Source organism: Podarcis cretensis (genome assembly GCF_951804945.1).
Source record: "Podarcis cretensis genome assembly, chromosome: 14".
Taxonomy (NCBI): domain Eukaryota; kingdom Metazoa; phylum Chordata; class Lepidosauria; order Squamata; family Lacertidae; genus Podarcis; species Podarcis cretensis.
Window position 1 is genome coordinate 3,622,870 of NC_137183.1, and position 18,782 is coordinate 3,641,651.

General features: G+C 43.1%; 1 protein-coding gene across 6 annotated transcripts in view; it reads right to left on the reverse strand.

Annotated features, from left to right (window-relative positions):
* Positions 1-18,782, reverse strand: part of OTUD7A (OTU deubiquitinase 7A) — a 114,007-nt gene that overhangs the window by 11,711 nt on the left and 83,514 nt on the right. For all 6 annotated transcript variants that reach the window (XM_079953213.1, XM_079953210.1, XM_079953209.1 and 3 more), the window contains 2 exons: positions 10,348-10,475; positions 8,328-8,477 (listed from right to left, as the gene is read on the reverse strand). In XM_079953213.1, the coding sequence (XP_079809339.1) occupies positions 8,328-8,477; positions 10,348-10,475 (278 nt within the window). The remainder of the gene's footprint in view (positions 1-8,327; positions 8,478-10,347; positions 10,476-18,782) is intronic.

Sequence of the window (18,782 nt, forward strand, 5' to 3'; positions counted from 1 at the left end):
ATAACACTGGTGACAGCTATCAGCAATATTGAGGCACTTTGCAGAAACTACCACATACATTTTAGAGGTTTTTTGTACAACTGCCTTTAAAAAAAGCATGAAAGACTCAGCTTTCTTATGTATTCTGTTGCTGCTGTGCTACATTAAAAGCCACTATAGGTGCTCTTGCTGTGCAAACACTCGGCCATGCATATTTCCAGAATCTTTGGATTTGGAAAATCACAGGCAATGCAGGTCAAAGTAATTCATCAAGGCTATATTTGGGGGGACCCCACCCCAATGAACAGTTTTGGTGACAAACTTGGAGGCAAAGACTAAAGTATCTGAATAGCTGTAAATTAGGTATCTTGCTTACTGTAAGACAGCTACAATGAGAGAACACACTAAATGTCAGGGAAAATAATAATGTTTAACACGCGCAGACTGCTTTCAAATGTTCAAAGCATGTCACATTCATTTTCTGGCTGCAATTCTTACAAGGGAAGTATCCCATATTACAGATGGGGAAACAGGCTGAAAAACATTGGCTTGCCTAGGACCCCTCAAGAAGTTCACAGGAGAGCTGAGATTTGACCTAGGAACCTCCTGATTTGCAGCTCAGTCTGTTAGTCACTGTGCAAAACAAACTATTTCAAAAGGTTATACAATTTTTGGATGTACATATTTGAATGTCAGGGCTACATTTATATAGAAATTGGTTACAAGAATCTTAAAAAATAGAAAACTATAAGAGTTTACCGAAAGGCCTCTTGCAACAGAAAGTATTTTTCCAGGAGTGGTGAAGATAGCAGTCACAGGTAAAAATGTAGCAGATTGTAACATTAGTAAAGTTTCACCAGGTGGCACCAGATCACAGCAACCCACTCTGATTCAGAGAGCATGTAGCACAAATCCTTTATCAGCCGTAGTTGCCATCTGCGTTCAGAACCAGTTCACATGCACAAAAGCAATGTTGTCATAGAATCTTAGGAGTTGGAAGGGACCCCAAGGGTTGTCTAGTCCAACCCCCTGCCATGCAGGAATCTCAGCTAAAGCATCCATGACAGGTTGCCTCTGTTTAAAAACCTCCAAGGAAGAAGAGTCCACCACCTTCCAAGGGAGTCTGTTCCACTGTCAAACAGCTCTTGCTGTCAGAAAGCTTTTCCTGAGGTTTAGTCAGAATCTTTCTTGCAACTTGAAGCCATTGGTTAAAGTCCTACCCATCAGAGCAAGAGAAAACAAGGTGACAGCCCTTAAGATATTTGAATATGGCTGTCATATCTCTTCTCAGTCTCCTCTTTTCCAAGCTAAACATACCCAGCTCCTTCAAGTACTCCTCGTAAGGCTTGGTTTCCAGATCCTTGATCATCTTGGTTGCCTTCTTCTGCACACATTCCAGCTTGCCAACATTCTTCTTAAATTGTGGTGCCCAGAAGAGGACACAGTATTCCAGGTGTGGTCTGACCAAGGCAGAACAGAGTGGTACTATTACTTCCCTTGATCCGGACAATATACTTCTGTTGATGCCGCCTAGAATAGCATTAGCTTTTTTTGCTGCTGCATCACACTGTTGACTCATGTTAAGCTTATGGTCCACCAAGACCCCTAGATCCTTTTCACATGTACTGCTAGTAAGCCAGGTGTCCCCCATCTTATATTTGTGCATCTGGTTCTTCCTCCCCAAGTGCAGAACGTTACATTTGTCCCTACTGAAATTCATTTGTTAGCTTGTGCCTAGTTCTCCAATCTGTCAAGGTCATTTTGAATTCTGTTTCTGTCTGATTCTGCCCCTCCCAGTTTGCTGTCATCTACAAATTTGATGAGCATCCCCTCAATTCCTTCATTCAAGTTGTTTATAAAGACATTCAAAAACAATGGACCCAGGACAGAATCCTGCGGCACCCCACTGGTTACCTTTCCCCAGGATGAAGAGGAACCATTAATGAGTACTCTTTAGGTTCATTCCACCAACCTGCTACCAATCCACGTAACAGTTACCTCATTCAACCCATATTTTACCAGCTTCCTCAAAGAATATCATGGGGGACTCTGTCAAAATTATTTTTGAGAAACCCATGCTGGGTCTTAGTTATCATAGCGCTCTTTTTCTAAGTGCTCACAAACCAACTGTTGAATTATCTGTTCTAGGACCTTTTCTAGTTCCTAGAACAGATAATAAAGGTTTATAAACAAAAACAGATTTCTCCATCTCAAGACAACCAAAACAAAAGAAACTGAAACAACCTATTTTCTTTTAGTGGCTACAGATAATATATTTTCAGGTTATTTCTCTCTCCCAAGGAAAACATAAGTGATTGCATTCTTCATTTGAGGCTGTATTCTGCATGATTGTACCAACAAAGTCAATAGCTAGAAGTTAAAGATGCAAAGAACTCTGCATGTTTTTATTTGCATAAAAAGCTCAGAAGCATAGTAGGGAATATGCTTTGGAAAGGCAAACCCTGTCAAAAATGGCATTCACTATTTATTGAGCTTGGACAGTTAGATCCAGTTATAAAGTTAACTGCGTCAAAAGCCAGAAGTTTGCAGAAGCTCACCTGTGTTTGCACACAGCAGCTCTTGAAGGGGTGATGTATGGATTATTCTACAAACCTCTCACGTGTCTCATGCTAAAAGAAGTACAAGCTGGGCTGTGCCTATGAGAACATGCAAGGGGACAGCTGCTTTCAAGCTGTTCAAGAATAAAACACAGAAACGTATTCAGCCTCTCCTCTCATTAAAGGGATGGTTTGCTGTGTAACTTTCTCTCAAGATATTCACATCACTGTTTGCTTCATCCTAATATGAGAAGAGTTATGAAAATATTATCAGCCACTGGTGCAGAGAGCTAGCATTTTTCAATGGCTTATTTTAAATAGAACCTTTGTTTCATATTCGTTTGCAAGCACTTGAAAATAAACATGTGGGCTGTGTGTCTTCACATTTATTTTTTAATTACTCCACTGGAAAGATGCCTAAAAATAAAATCCTAAATATCTAAAATGTAATATGGCAGACACTGCTCCAACAGCCTGCTGTTAACAATTCATAAGTGGGCGCATGGGTTGCCAGATATAATGTGTGGTTTTTATGCTGGCTTTCCCAAACAGCAGCTCTCTATTAACCCCACCCCACCCCAGCCTGCAAGTTGTTGTTTTTTAAACCTAGAGGTGTTTTAGGAGTCTTATACAATGCTGAGAAAGGGCGCTGTGGAAGCCCCGATGTCCTGGCAAGCAGTGGGGAGATCGGGCTCCCTTGTGACGCTCAGCTAGAGGTCAGGAATGCTCCTACCCACCCCGCCCCCCAGCAGAGCGAGCTCCAAATACCCTGCAAGCAGGAGCTGGATTGAGGCTGCTCAGCTGGCTGGGGAGTTGCAGGCTCTGTCACACTTTTCCATTGAGGGGTGCCCAACCCCAGCCCCAGTTGCTAGGTGAAAGCCTTCTGTTTCTCCCCATACCCCAATCATAACTGTACCCCAGACATTACTAGAACACTGTAGGAGGTGATCTTCACATTCATAACATTTAAAAGACCAGGTCACATGGGTGTTTGCAGGCCTTTAAAGGACAACACTAGCAGCATGGAATGAAACCATGGGAAAGTGCTTGGCATGGCATAATTGTAAAATTTATGCCTGTCTCCATCTCTGTTACCTTAAAAAGCCTCCAAAATCACATTGCCTTACTTGCTCTTGACACCAGCAAGTAAATGGCATCCCATGAGGCAGTTCTGAAATGGGAAAGGCATTAAGATTCATTTAGTTCAATCTGCTCTGTAACAAGATTTAGTGGCAAAATATGAATTTTAAAAAATAGTCTTTAGTGCAGAGTTTGAAGCTCATTGTCTCTAGATAGTCATAGGATTTGATCCCTCCCACTCTTTCAGAAGCACTTCATGAAATATATAATTTTCTACTCCTTCCCTAATTAATTGAGATGTTTTAATTTGCTTTTTTCTTTCATCCTCTATTGTTCTTACTTGTCTCTTTGTGCTTTTCCTTTCCCCTGTATATCTAGTTTTATTGCTGTTCTGAAGACTCTTCAGTAGTTAACTCATTTTACCTAGTTATGAAGGCAGTGTCAATGTAGCCAAGGTTGGAGCTGCTGAGGAACAAAAGGGAAGTATCAGAATGCTTGAAGAAATCACAAGATATGCAGAACTAGAGGGGAACCCCTAAAGCGATAACCCCCACCCAAAAAAGCAGTGTAATGAGGACCAAGCATGTGCAATGAGAAAAGAATACTGAGTTTCTGTTGGGAGATTAAAAACCAGAGAGAATGAAAGGGCAGGAATGAAAATCTGACCTCTTATTGAGTTGTTCTCAATGAACCACACTGTACATTCAGTGTGCTGTGACATGAAGTAGTAAAAAAATAAATAAAGAAAAAGAAAAAAAGCTTCACCAGTAAATTTCTGTGCATGAGGCAGCTGCTAAAATGTGCATGAGAACAGCCAGTAAAAGAAGTGGCAACTTCACATCTGTGAGTCTGATTGAAAATTGGTAAGAACCGTTGAGAAGCAGTGGAAATTCAATGACAACAACCCTTGTATCTTATACATATTCAGTAGAGCCTTCACAGAGGTAATTACACTAATCAGTAAGATGCAGCTGGCTAGAGGGTTTTTCATCTCTGAGAATTAGCCAAAAGTCAGAATAGCTTCAAAGCTATAGAGAGCAATGCTGCAGAACTAAACGATATTAGGTAGGAGATAAATTTTGGAAGGGCTACACATCTTCTAGCAAAAAAGCAGCAGCAAAAATATTGTCAGCTTAATCTACAGCACTTGAAGGAAGATTATAGCTTGAAATTTTTACTTGAAAGCTGTATTCAAACATGGAAAGGACCGGCTTCCTTTTAATAATAAGAGATGCACCTTTGCAATCACTAGCGGACTCGGCCCACATTCCTATATGGAAAGGGGGTTGCAAATGTCCCAGATCAAATAAAAATATAGAATGAATTTTTCTTCTGTCTTTGTTCTTTTGCTGCAATTTCCCACAACCTGCCAGGGAATATCATCTAATCTTTTAAAATGTATTTGGAAATGTCTACTGAGTAGGCACCCACAATCACAGCATTTCTTTCCTTCATAGTGTCTCCTTGTACTGTTGAAATCAAAGCATGCTTTGAGCAACACTGGAATAAAGCCATCACACTTATCCATTTATGGGAAACCAGTCCTTTGACAGAAAGAGTTACTTGTGCCTTTGAACCGACAAATTCATGAATAAAGGCAGCTAAAAACTCATGATTTAAAAAATATCAGCACAACAGCTGCTTACTTTATACCGCAAGATCTAGAAATCTAGAGGCCTGCTTCTAGCTGTTCTGCTTTGCACAGAAAAAGGATCTTGAAATAAAAAAGATCTGTTAGAAGGTATAAAATGTCTTCATGTGGGAATTCAGCATCTTAAAACATATAAAAGCAGAAGACATATAAAAGCAGAAGCCTGGAGTATACAAAACAAACAAATTGTTGCATTCTGGACATTACTTTGCAATATCCCTGTGTTCCATCATACGCCTGCATGAAGCCCTAGGGAGGATATCCTCTCTTAGTTAGCAATGTCAAACTCCTCCCTCTTTCTTCTCTTTGCTTGCCTGACACTATTGGGAGGCACTTATCCAAAGTCTGTGCTTGGCTTTTTCCGCGATCTCCAGTACATCGGTGGCTAAAAGAACAAAGGCCAAACTAGACCTGCTGCAGGGTATCTTGACTGCATGCATTTTTTAAAAGTGAAATAGCAGCCATAGTGGTGACGATGGGGATTCAGACCAGAAAACAACACTAGAGGGAACCATTTATTCATGTGCTGGCTAAAAGTATTGTGCTCCTGTTATTCATACTTCTTAAAACCCTGGAAGATATTGTTTGTCTCATATCTTTGCCCACTATATTTCTATCACATTAGTGTTTGGGGGAAATAATTTTAATCTTTAACCAACTTTGCTCATAGTTTTTTGTCATGCTTCTGGATTCCTTTAAAGGCCCAGAATAAATTGGGAAATGACAGTCCCCAAGAGGAGGTTAAGGGGTGATATGATAGCCATGTTCAAATATATAAAAGGATGTCACATAGAGGAGGGAGAAAGGTTGTTTTCTGCTGCTCCAGAGAAGCGGACACGGAGCAATGGTTCCAAACTACAAGAAAGAAGATTCCACCTAAACATTAGGAAGAACTTCCTGACAGTAAGAGCTGTTCGACAGTGGAATTTGCTGCCAAGGAGTGTGGTGGAGTCTCCTTCTTTGGAGGTCTTTAAGCAGAGGCTTGACAACCATATGTCAGGAGTGCTCTGATGGTGTTTCCTGCTTGGCAGGGGGTTGGACTCGATGGCCCTTGTGGTCTCTTCCAACTCTAGGATTCTAGGATTCTATGATATGAACTTGAATTGTTATGTTATGGGAAGGAGTCCCCACTACAGGTGCTGCTCCCCCATGAGGCTTTACTGGTGGAGTTATGAGGCGTGTCTCTTAGCCTGTACAGTGGTACCTCAGGTTACAGATGCTTCAGGTTACAGACTCTGCTAGCCCAGAAATAGTACCTCGGGTTAAGAACTTTGCTTCAGGATGAGAACAGAAATCGTGCTCCGGTGGCGTGGCAGCAGCAGGAGGCCCCATTAGCTAAAGTGGTGCTTCAGGTTAAGAACAGTTTCAAGTTAAGAAGGGACCTCCGGAATGAATTAAGTTCTTAACCCGAGGTACCACTGTATTGACTAATCTCTGGAAAATACTTTTGCCAAGGTTTTTTGTTTATTTTACACATCCTAAGACGCTGCAATTCTTTGAGGATCTTCCATAGTTTGAATCTTTTACTAGTGTGTTTTAAATTTGTTTTTATAGAGTTAGTACACTGTTTTTAATATTTTGAATAGCAAAGAGATATAGACATTTTTATATAGAAATGAATGTTCGGAAGAAGCTACTTCTCTTCTTGCACCAACAGAAGCTGGTCCAATTAAAAATGTCATCTTAACTACTTTAAATTCCTTCATTTGCGCAGTGAGTTGCAGTTACTGGAATGGCAAGCTGCCTTGCCATACAGTTGTGAGAGCCGTTCCACTGAACATCAAAACACTAAGGAAAAAACAATGTGCTCAAGACAAATGAAATTTCCCACATTTCCATCATCTCAGTGATACATTTTCCAGTGCCACATGATGAATACAGATGATGTGCCATAGATTACACAGAAGCTTCAGCTCTACATTAACAGCAAGCCTAAGCCCAGTCTGTTGACAAGGCATGTGCAAAATAACCTAGTTGCCTTTACCAAAGGTGCTAGTATTTTAACACAGTGCTTTGCATAATATGGTCCAGAGACTAAACCAGTCTTCCCTAACCATAGCGGAGGAGAACTTGTGGCAGATCCAATAACTCTCTGGAATTATCTGGCATGGATGCTGGATTAATGAGGATTTCCGGTTCCATTAAATGAAGAAATGTAGAAGTTGAGGGAAAGGTAGGTAGTAGCCACATTTAGACAATCATATATTGGCTCAATATTTCATCTGAACCAGGAAACCATGTGTGCCAGCTTCAGAACAAGTCAGGGTCTTAAACCATGGTTTGGAATTGGAGTCTGGGTCCTGTGCCTCGGAACACCAATGACTTACCTGGTATACCTTTCACTTTTTAGAAAGGCAGAACACAGACAACAGATCAGAGAAAAAAGCAAGGAAGATGGAAGAACCAAACGCTGCCCAATCACACCACCAACAATGGATTAGTACAATGTTAACTTGGAATTGCCGCTTCTACAAGCTATGTTGACGATGATTCAAAATACTACAGTGTGACCCATAAAATACACCTTTTAGAGATTCATATGAACGTATTTACATTTCAAAATATTCATTTAAACAACCTTAAATCAATGACTTTCCTTCTTCTCTTTCCGTGGTTCATTTTGCACACCAAACATCCCTGCATATTTTACATGAACTAAACCATTCAGTAAACCATTGTTGTGTCCATCGAAACTTATTTACACTGTTAAATTTATCTTAATGCTACCAGCATTTGTAAATGAACACCATTTTCATACATATATTCAGTAAACAGTTTCCAGTCTTCTTTAAACGTATATAGTATTCTTTTTGTTCTCTTATTCTATATGTTAAATCTGCAAATTGCACGTATTCCATCAGTTTAAGTAGCCATTCTTCTTTGGTTGGGACCTTGCTTGCGTCCCATTTTTGGGCTAATAAAACATGGGCCGGTGGCTGCTATCATTTCTAACTCAGCATAGCGTTTATGATAGGCACATACAGATAGCATGCCCGTAGACAGTAGCTCTACATTCCTTTCCACTAAAAGAAAACCATTTTCTTTCCTACTTGACATACCTTGTTCCCTTTGTTGATCTTTTTGCTCCATAGACACAAGAGCGGAGAAATGCGCTTGATCATAGGCAAGGACCAGAGGTGAGCAATGACATCGGTTAGGCATGACTTCCAAAGGCAAGTAAATTCCACCAAATGGAATTGGTGCAAATGCTGTGAAGAGAAACCAAGATTTTGCAAACATGTTGTGAAACTAGGAATAGGCAGCCTCAGCAGCCTCAATGTATTTTAATATTGATGTACTACTTCATTCGAGACGCGGGTGGCGCTGTGGGTTAAACCACAGAGCCTAGGACTTGCTGATCAGAAGGTCGGCGGTTTCAATCCCCGCAACGGGGTGAGCTCCCATTGCTCGGTCCCTGCTCCTGCCAACCTAGCAGCTCGAAAGCACGTCAAAGTGCAAGTAGATAAATAGGTACCGCTCTGGCGGGAAGGTAAACAGCGTTTCCGTGCGCTGCTCTGGTTCTCCAGAAGCGGCTTAGTCATGCTGGCCACATGACGCGGAAGCTTTATGCCGGCTCCCTCGGCCAATAAAGCGAGATGAGTGCTGCAACCCCAGAGTCGGCCATGACTGGACCTAATGGTCAGGGGTCCCTTTACCTTTACCTGACTACTTCATTCATTTTCCATCACATCACAATCATGCAAAGTGGCCTGTTGGGCATGCTGCTGTTTGATTATAACTGCAAGAGAGCTTGCTTAGCAGCTGACAGGCCAAAATGAATTGCTGCTGGACTATGCTCATCTTGGAGGGTTGCAAATTGTGCAGGCCTTCCCTAAACAAGGGATGATCTGTATATAGTTGCTCTCTTTACTGTATTCCTAAGACACACAAAGTATAGTGAACAATGTCTGATATCAAAATATTTTCAGCAATTTTAAAAATTATTATTGGCTACAAATGTGCACTGCTGAATCTTACATTCTTTTGGCTTATTCAGTTTATCACACAGAGTTTCCATGATTACTCCAAAGAGGATGCACTTAGAACTTATTTAGCATCTCTCATTCAGCCCAAGGCACAAATACACGTTGTGGTGAAATGTGTAAATTTCTACACATCATAAATGACTGATTCTTAGATAAGAATTTTCTAATATCCAGAAGAGCAGGAGAAATTCATTGTTCAGACTTTTGTCATAATCTCAATGAGACAAAATTTCTTAATGAGACAAAAGGTGGAATGAAGTACTACAGTTGTCACCTCTCCCTCCCTCTCCTCTTTCCCTAACTGCTGATCAGGGGGAGAGCTGAGAGTGGAATACTGAGGCACGGCTGCCTATGGCTCCTTTGAGGCCTGGCAGCCATTACAGGCGTTGAAATGGTTCTTTTCATTAGGAGATAAAAGTAATAACCACTAGGGGAAAAACTGGATTGTCAGACACTCTCTGGACAGGAAAAACACCAGCAGTGGAATTCTACCACCACTACTAAAACTCCTGTTCACTTATATGAAGCCTTTAAATTGTGCTTTTTGCCATTCTAGACAAATATTTAATTTCTATAAGAGTAGATATCACACCTACCAGGTACCATGATTTAACACAGTTTCCACTGAAATGAGTTTGTTTACTTAATATCCCTTAATATCCAGCAGTTGCTAATATGCTACTGAGCCTGATTTAAGGCTTTTGTAGATATATAAAACAACTTAGGACCAGGAGACTTGAAGGCACTCCTCTCTCTTACCAACTGGCCTGGCCACTGAGGTCAGCTAAGGAGGCGATCTTGGTTGTGGCCCATTCTGACATGGCGTTCTCTCTCTCTCTCTCTGTGTGTAATAGGAACTGAGTCAGGCACCCGCCACTTAGATGCTTACTGAAGACAAGCGTCTTTTCTCCAGGACTTTTCTGGCTTTAAGCACCAAATGGTTTTAATTAACCCCAGGTTGGATATTTTACTGTTTCTACATATGTATGTTTATCGTTGTATTTTTAATATTAACTCTATATACCAACCTAAGTTTTTATTAAAGGTGGTATAAAAACATTTTAAATAAATAATTGCCAGCAAAATGACTCACCTTCTCCTCCCGAGTCTCTTAACATTGTGTCTGCAACAACAACAATCGGTCGCCTTAATATATGTGCCAGGACAAAAACATGGAACTCCTCTAGGCTCTCATACACAGGATCTTCAGAGTTGTCAACTCTAGAAAACCAAGTGCAATGGCACACAAGTCAGAACTAAAAAAGTTTTCACTCCTTTCCTTACAGTTACTTCTTCTCATGCAAAACTGCTTATATGCATTTCCAACTCAACTCAAATATAGTGAAAAACACAGAAGCCATTTTTATTCCTAACAGCTAATGTAAATAAAAATAAATGCTTACATAGTTTCCAGAAGACACTCAGGATAGCTAAATGTTGAACTCGAGGTATATATAACAGAGTACAAAATGCACATAGTTCATCAGTTAAGGAAGGCATCAACAAACAAAGAATGGAATCCCTACCCCAAATCAGGTACTGGGAAAGAGTTGAAGCTCCAACTGCATTTTAAAGAGAGATTTGGCTGCTCACTGCTGGAGATAACCTGGATGGCATCATTAACTGCCAGCAGACTGACCCCACTTCTCAGACAAGATTATTTCCTAAAGCAGTTTACAAATACCTTACAAAAATCTCATAAACGAATAACAAATCTTGGCTGACAAGTGGGGTATGAATATACTAAAGAACAAGAACATTGCTTGTGTGCAGGGCTTTTTTTCAGCTGGAAAAAAAACTGGGCTGCAGCTCCGGCACCTTTCAGGTGGCTGCCATTGCAGGCCAGTGCCCCCCCCCCATCCAACGGGAAAGCCAACAGGAGAGCATCCTGCCCTGAAAAACTGATCTGCCTGCTTGGCCAATTGCGAGTGGGCAAGGGGGGGTGGGATTGTAGATTTTTTTGTTTGTGGATTTCCCTCCTTTCCTCCCCTCAATGCCTCCAGAGCCACTTTCCTAAAATTGCTCCTGCATTCCTCTCAGGAAAAAGATCAGTGAGGGCAGAAAGGCTTTGGGGAGTGTCCACAGGGGGGTTTCCTTAATTTTTCACTTTTAGCACTGGCAGCTGAGTGAAACTGCCCCTGTGCGCGCCACTGTGCAAGTCAAGATGGCGCTGCAGGCAGCACGAGATTCAAAGTGCCGCCTTGCCTGATTCACAAGTAAAATGGCTGCCGCTGAGTGGGAAGGTGTGTGCAAGCGCACTTGGGCCTGGGAGGGGGCTCTTAAATCTGGCCACTATTCTTTGCCAAGGAGACACAAGAAAAGCACCTTAAGAATTTCAGCTTTCATATCTCTTAAAGGTAAAGGTCAAGGGACCCCTGACCATTAGGTCCAGTCGTGGCTGACTCTGGGGTTGCGGCGCTCATCTCACTTTATTGGCCGAGGGAGCCGGCATACAGCTTCTGGGTCATGTGGCCAGCATGACTAAGCCGCTTCTGGCGAACCAGAGCAGCGCACGGAAACGCCGTTTACCTTCCCGCCGGAGCGGTACCTATTTATCTACATGCACTTCGACATGCTTTCGAACTGCTAGGTTGGCAGGAGCAGGGACCGAGCAACGGGAGCTCACCATGTCGCGGGGATTAAAACCGCCGACCTTCTGATCAGCAAGCCCTAGGCTCAGTGGTTTAACCCACAGCGCCACGTGCGTCCCTCATATCTTTTAGGATGTGCTTAGTCACGAAGCCTTAGCGCACACTTACTGCTGACACTCTCAAGTCACACCAAGAATGGCATTTCTGTGTTAAGAGGCAGGGCTGGTTCACACAGGGCTGTACATCTCTTGGTTATTCATCCCTTGCTAGCTGACAACTGAATGTGTGAACTCACTCTGCTAAGAAACATTATGTTTGAGGTGATGTGAAAGTTCTGGCTGAAGTGTTTGATCAGTGATGGCTCATTTAGACACCACCACCCAACAAGTGAACATAGATGCAGGATTTATGCAGGATTTCTGGCTGCCAGATACTGTGGGAAACAACAGGGGGTTATCACCACACCTTCTCTGGCATCTAACTGGTTAGCAATGAAATGACTGGATCAGATGCCTTATGCTACCTGTAAATAAACCTTGCTAATAGCACTTTGGGACGCGGGTGGCACTGTGGGTAAAACCTCAGTGCCTAGGACTTGCCGATCGCATGGTCGGCGGTTCGAATCCCCGCGGCGGGGTGAGCTCCCGTCGGTCCCAGCTCCTGCCCCCCCAGCAGTTCGAAAGCACTCTTAAGTGCAAGTAGATAAATAGGTACCACTTTCTAGCGGGAAGGTAAACGGCGTTTCCGTGTGCTGCGCTGGTGCTGGCTCGCCAGAGCAGCTTCGTCACGCTGGCCACGTGACCCGGAAGTATCTCTGGACAGCGCTGGCCCCCGGCCTCTTAAGTGAGATGGGCGCACAACCCTAGAGTCGGACACGACTGGCCCGTACGGGCAGGGGTACCTTTACCTTTTAATAGCACTTTGGGAACTTCCCACCAGGAAACTTTGTTGACAGTTTTGTGTCATTGTATATTTCCTGATTTAATTCTTCAGAACTCTGAAAGTTGACAATGTTTGTACTTTTCTTTTCAAAAAAGAACATGTTTGCTTGCAAAATAATAAATAAATAAATAAATAACCTAAGATACAACCAGCAGCAGCCCAGTCTAGCGCAGAACCCATTATTTCCTCTTTTTAAAACAGTTTGCTTTGAAGCTGACACAACTTTGAATGCTTCAAGTTTGTTCTGGCACCAGAGAAAACTGGCTCATCTATAATTCAAAGGGCATCATGCAAATTGGCCTTGGCAGCAGCACAGTGAAATAACTGGGAGGTTCTGGGCTCAGAAGGGTTCTTGGAATGTTCTCTTCCCAAAAAGAGACAAGGACAGAGGGCTCCCATTTCTATCCCCACGCCACAGATTTTCACCTTGGATCCCGGCAAGGAAGGGGTTGCAGAATCAATTCCATATGTAGGGGCTACTGCCCCCCCCCAAGCAACACACACATGAACAGCTTTAGGGGTAGCTAATAGAGAAAAGCCCAACCCAGTGAAGACTAATTTAGTTTCCATTGTTGAGCAAGTATATGAAAAAAAATTATGAGGAGCCCCGCAATTCAGATCAAAACCTTGATCTGCAAATAGAATTAGTGCACTTACACTGTTGGAAAGCAGGTACCCTTATGTCCCCCCCCCCACTGGGCAAACAGCAGCTTTGGGTGGCAATTTTGAGAAATATGCTGCAGAGGACAATGGAATAAGAACCCGTGGCCCATGCCACAGCACCAATGCTGTCCCACAGTAGCCCTGATCTTACAGAAAAGGTAAGAGATCTTGTTCATTGATTTCTCAAATCATACCTACTTTTGCCCTTTTATTAGCCAAGCAAGGCAGAGGTAGAGGTGAAAGGGAGAGGTCAAGCACTGACACATGAGCAGCAAGTAAGATTTTAGAGGAGAATCATAGGCGGTGGGTGTGCACGTTAGTTGTGGCTGGTATGATATTGAAAAGGCTTTTCTGAAGGAACAGTCATATTTAAGAGAGAAAACCTGTTATACTTACCATGAAAGGTATTTCTGGATCCTATAAAGCTACTGCCAGATTGGGATTTAGGTTTGGCGAAGCCCAACAGTCAGCAAAGCAAGATTGCAAAAAATAAAATAAAGAATTCAAACAGGAAGCTGTCGTCTTAGCTTCTTCCCTTTTCAGTTCTTAAGCAACAAGCCAGAAAGCGAGGTGATTCAGTACTAGTATAGCATGGAGGTGGCTTTCAACAGAAAGATTGCTTTTAAAATTCACTGAGACTCTCTGGTAGGAAAGGTAGAGAAGTGTAATGGAGGAACTATTAGAAAAAGTAGACAAGTGATGAGGCGCATCAAAATAAACAGCTGCTGACAGCTCAGGTGGACTCTGGTAGTAATAATAGTAGTAGTAATGGGGGACTTCAATTACCCGGATATTTGTTGGATGTCAAACTCAGCCAAGAGCATAAGGTCAAACAGATTCCTCACTGGCCTTGCAGACAACTTCATTGTCCAGAAAGTGGGAGAAGCAACAAGAGGAACAGCCATTTTAGATCTGGTCCTAACCATGTTCAAATATATAAAAGGATGTCACATAGAGGAGGGAGAAAGGTTGTTTTCTGCTGCTCCAGAGAAGCGGACACGGAGCAATGGTTCCAAACTACAAGAAAGAAGATTCCACCTAAACATTAGGAAGAACTTCCTGACAGTAAGAGCTGTTCGACAGTGGAATTTGCCGCAAGGAGTGTGGTGGAGTCTCCTTCTTTGGAGGTCTTTAAGCAGAGGCTTGACAACCATATGTCAGGAGTGCTCTGATGGTGTTTCCTGCTTGGCAGGGGGTTGGACTCGATGGCCCTTGTGGTCTCTTCCAACTCTATGATTCTATGATTCTATGTTGATGACCTGATTAGTGGGGTAGAAGTGGAAGGATCATTAGGCGCGAGTGATCATGCTCTTCTGAAGTTTACTATACAGCGGAAAGGAGCAGCCAAGCATAGGTAAAGGTAAAGGTACCCCTGCCCGTACGGGCAGTCTTGACAGACTCTGGGGTTGTGCGCCCATCTCACTTAAGAGGCCAGGGGCCAGCGCTGTCCGGAGACACTTCCGGGTCACGTGGCCAGCGTGACATCGCTGCTCTGGCGAGCCAGAGCCGCACACGGAAACGCCGTTTACCTTCCCGCTGGTAAGCGGTCCCTATTTATCTACTTGCACCCGGAGGTGCTTTCGAACTGCTAGGTTGGCAGGCGCTGGGACCGAGCAGCGGGAGCGCACCCCGCCGCAGGGATTCGAACCGCCGACCTTTCGATCGGCAAGTCCTAGGCGCTGAGGCTTTAACCCACAGCGCCACCTGCGTCCATACTAGGACTCAATTTCTTGACTTTAAGAAAGCCGACTTCATAAAACTTAGGGAAGTGCTGGGTGAGATCCCATGGACTAAAAGGAAAGGGAGTTCATGATGGCTGGGAGTTTGTTAAGAGGGAGATAGTAAAAGCACAACTTCAGGCAATACCAATGAGACGGAAACATGGAAGGTGCCTAAAGAAGCCAGGGTGGCTATCTAAAGAACTTTTAACTGAGTTAAGATTAAAAAAGGATGTGTACAAAAAATGGAAAAGGGGGAAAACCACCAAAGAGGAATTCAAACAAATAGCCAGCACGTGTAGACACAAAGTCAGAAAAGCTAAAGCACAGAATGAACTCAGGCTTGCTAGAGAGGTTAAAAGCAACAAAAAAGGCTTTTATGGGTATGTTCGTAGCAAAAGGAAGAACAAAGAAACAGTGGGGTCACTCAGAGGAGAAGATGGTGAAATGCAAACAGGGGACACAGAAAGGGCTGAACTCCTCAATGCCTTCTTTGCCTCAGTCTTCTCCGATAAAGAAAACAATGCCCGACCTGAAGAATTTGGAGCAAATGATTCAGCAGAGGAAACACAGCCCAGAATAACTAAGGAGATAGTACAAGAATACTTGGCTAGTTTAGATGTATTCAAGTCTCCAGGGCTAGATGAACTGCATCCAAGAGTATTAAAAGAACTGGCAGATGTGATCTCAGAATCACTGGCAGTCATCTTTGAGAATTCCTGGAGAACAGGCGAAGTCCTGGCAGACTAGAGGAGGGCAAATGTTGTGCCTATTTTCAAAAAGGGGAAAAGAGAGGACCCAAATAATTACCGCCCAGTCAGTCTGACATCAATACCAGGGAAGATTCTGGAGCAGATCATTAAGCAAACAGTTTGTGAGCACCTAGAAAGGAATACTGTGATCACCAATAGTCAGCATGGATTTCTGAAAAATAAGTCATGTCAGACTAACCTGATCTCGTTTTTTGACAGAATTACAAGCCTGGTAGATGAAGGGAACGCAGTGGATGTAGCCTACCTTGATTTCAGCAAGGCATTTGACAAGGTGCCCCATGATATTCTTGTAAAGAAGCTGGTAAAATGCGGTCTTGACTATGCTACCACTCAGTGGATTTGTAACTGGCTGACTGACCGAACCTAAAGGGTGCTCATCAATGGTTCCTCTTCATCCTGGAGAAGAGTGACTAGTGGGGTGCCACAGGGTTCTGTCTTGGGCCTGGTCTTATTCAACATCTTTATCAACGACTTGGATGATGGACTCAAGGGCATCCTGATCAAATTTGCAGATGACACCAAACTGGGAGGGGTGGCTAACACCCCAGAGGACAGGATCACACTTCAAAACGACCTTGACAGATTAGAGAACTGGGCCAAAACAAACAAGACGAATTTTAACAGGGAGAAATGTAAAGTATTGCACTTGGGCAAAAAAAATGAGAGGCACAAATACAAGATGGGTGACACCTGGCTTGAGAGCAGTACATGTGAAAAGGATCTAGGAGTCTTGGTTGACCACAAACTTGACATGAGCCAACAGTGTGACGCGGCAGCTAAAAAAGCCAATGCAATTCTGGGCTGCATCAATAGGAGTATTGCATCTAGATCAAGGGAAGTAATAGTGCCACTGTATTCTGCTCTGGTCAGACCTCACCTGGAGTACTGTGTCCAGTTCTGGGCACCACAGTTCAAGAAGGACACTGACAAACTGGAACGTGTCCAGAGGAGGGCAACCAAAATGGTCAAAGGCCTGGAAACGATGCCTTATGAAGAACGGCTAAGGGAGCTGGGCATGTTTAGCCTGGAGAAGAGGAGGTTAAGGGGTGATATGATAGCCATGTTCAAATATATAAAAGGATGTCACATAGAGGAGGGAGAAAGGTTGTTTTCTGCTGCTCCAGAGAAGCGGACACGGAGCAATGGTTCCAAACTACAAGAAAGAAGATTCCACCTAAACATTAGGAAGAACTTCCTGACAGTAAGAGCTGTTCGACAGTGGAATTTGCTGCCAAGGAGTGTGGTGGAGTCTCCTTCTTTGGAGGTCTTTAAGCAGAGGCTTGACAACCATATGTCAGGAGTGCTCTGATGGTGTTTCCTGCTTGGCAGGGGGTTGGACTCGATGGCCCTTGTGGTCTCTTCCAACTCTATGATTCTATGATTCTATGATTCTATGATTCTAAGCTGGGCAGCAGAGTAAACCCACACCCCAGGAATTTTTTCCTTATCACTTGTTATAAGGGTTAGGTTAGTGGATAATGGGAAAGCACCTTCTCTTGCTAAGACTCTGAAAAGTTGGTGCCCAAGTGGGGAATGCTGAGCTTGATGGACAAAAAACCCTGACATGAGATGAGGCAGCTTCCGAGGTTCCAGTTAATCACGATTTGGCGGGGGGGGGGGCTCCCTGGAAAGCTAAATGGCAGCATAATTCTGTGTCTGCAATCGCCCTGGGACAAAAATCTAAGCAGAGTGGATTCTATTGACATCTAAACAAAAAGTTTTATACAGACTCAGCAAAATGTTGATCCAACAAATACGGGGAACTAAAAGCAAATTTGCAAGGTTCTTCATGAAGAAATAGAGGAAGCTCTGCCTTAGGCTTCAGAGGAGGCCTCCGACACTAAAGGCAACATGAAGGTCCTAAAAGGCAGGAAATTATCTGACTGATTGGGTAACTGACTGATGAGTAGTGGTTTGAAAAACCTTAGCTGTACTGAGCTGGGGCTGGGGCTGGGGCTGGGTGGGGAGGAGGGGATACAGAGTCTACTATGACTAAAGTCAGCAAAGCAAAGGACAAGACAGAGTCCCAAGAGGTTGCAGATAAAGAAACCAACAACTGAACAGGCCTCAAAAAATGACCAGGAAAACATCCGAGTAGGAGAAGGAGTGCTGATGAGGCTAAACACACAGAGAAGTTCAGCAAAAGGCAGAAGAAGCAAGGAAATAACCAGGCGGAGAACACCAGGAGTCTCAGGAAGAAATGACTGCTTTCTGTGATGCAAATTTTAAAAACTGAAGAAGCAGAGAGGAGCTTAGATGACAGCTTCCTGTTTTAATTCATAATCATCATTATTATTATTCAAGCCTGCAATGTTGCCTATTGACCACTGGGTGGTGCCAAACCAAAATCCCAATCTGGCCACAGACTTTACCTGGTCTCTAGAAAGAAGGAAGCTGGCTTGACAGACGGAAAGGGACATTGTTCTAGGAAGCTTCCCCATCTTGCCTCACCATAAGTAAACAGAGAGATAGCACATGGTTTCCAATGTGGTCACTGAGTTTAAAAAGTTTATTTGTCCCTGCTTTAAGCAAAACTAGAGTGTTGCCACTGGGAGAGAAGAGGTTTAAAGTAAATTATGCATGTGGTTACCATCTTCCAGGGACAGCATATTTGTAACTTAAAGTTCAGTTTTGTCACAGAAAAAGCTCCAGTGACAAAAATTACATCCAAATGCAAATTTGTGAATTTTGCACAAAGTAGGAAATATTCTAATTTGCTGATCAATGATATTTCAAACAAAATCCTTACTTGAAGTGCTGCTCAGCTCTCTCTAGGTTTTCAGTAGAAATATGTGAAATGGCAGAGCTCATAATTTGTTGACACTCCGTCAATGTTAAGCC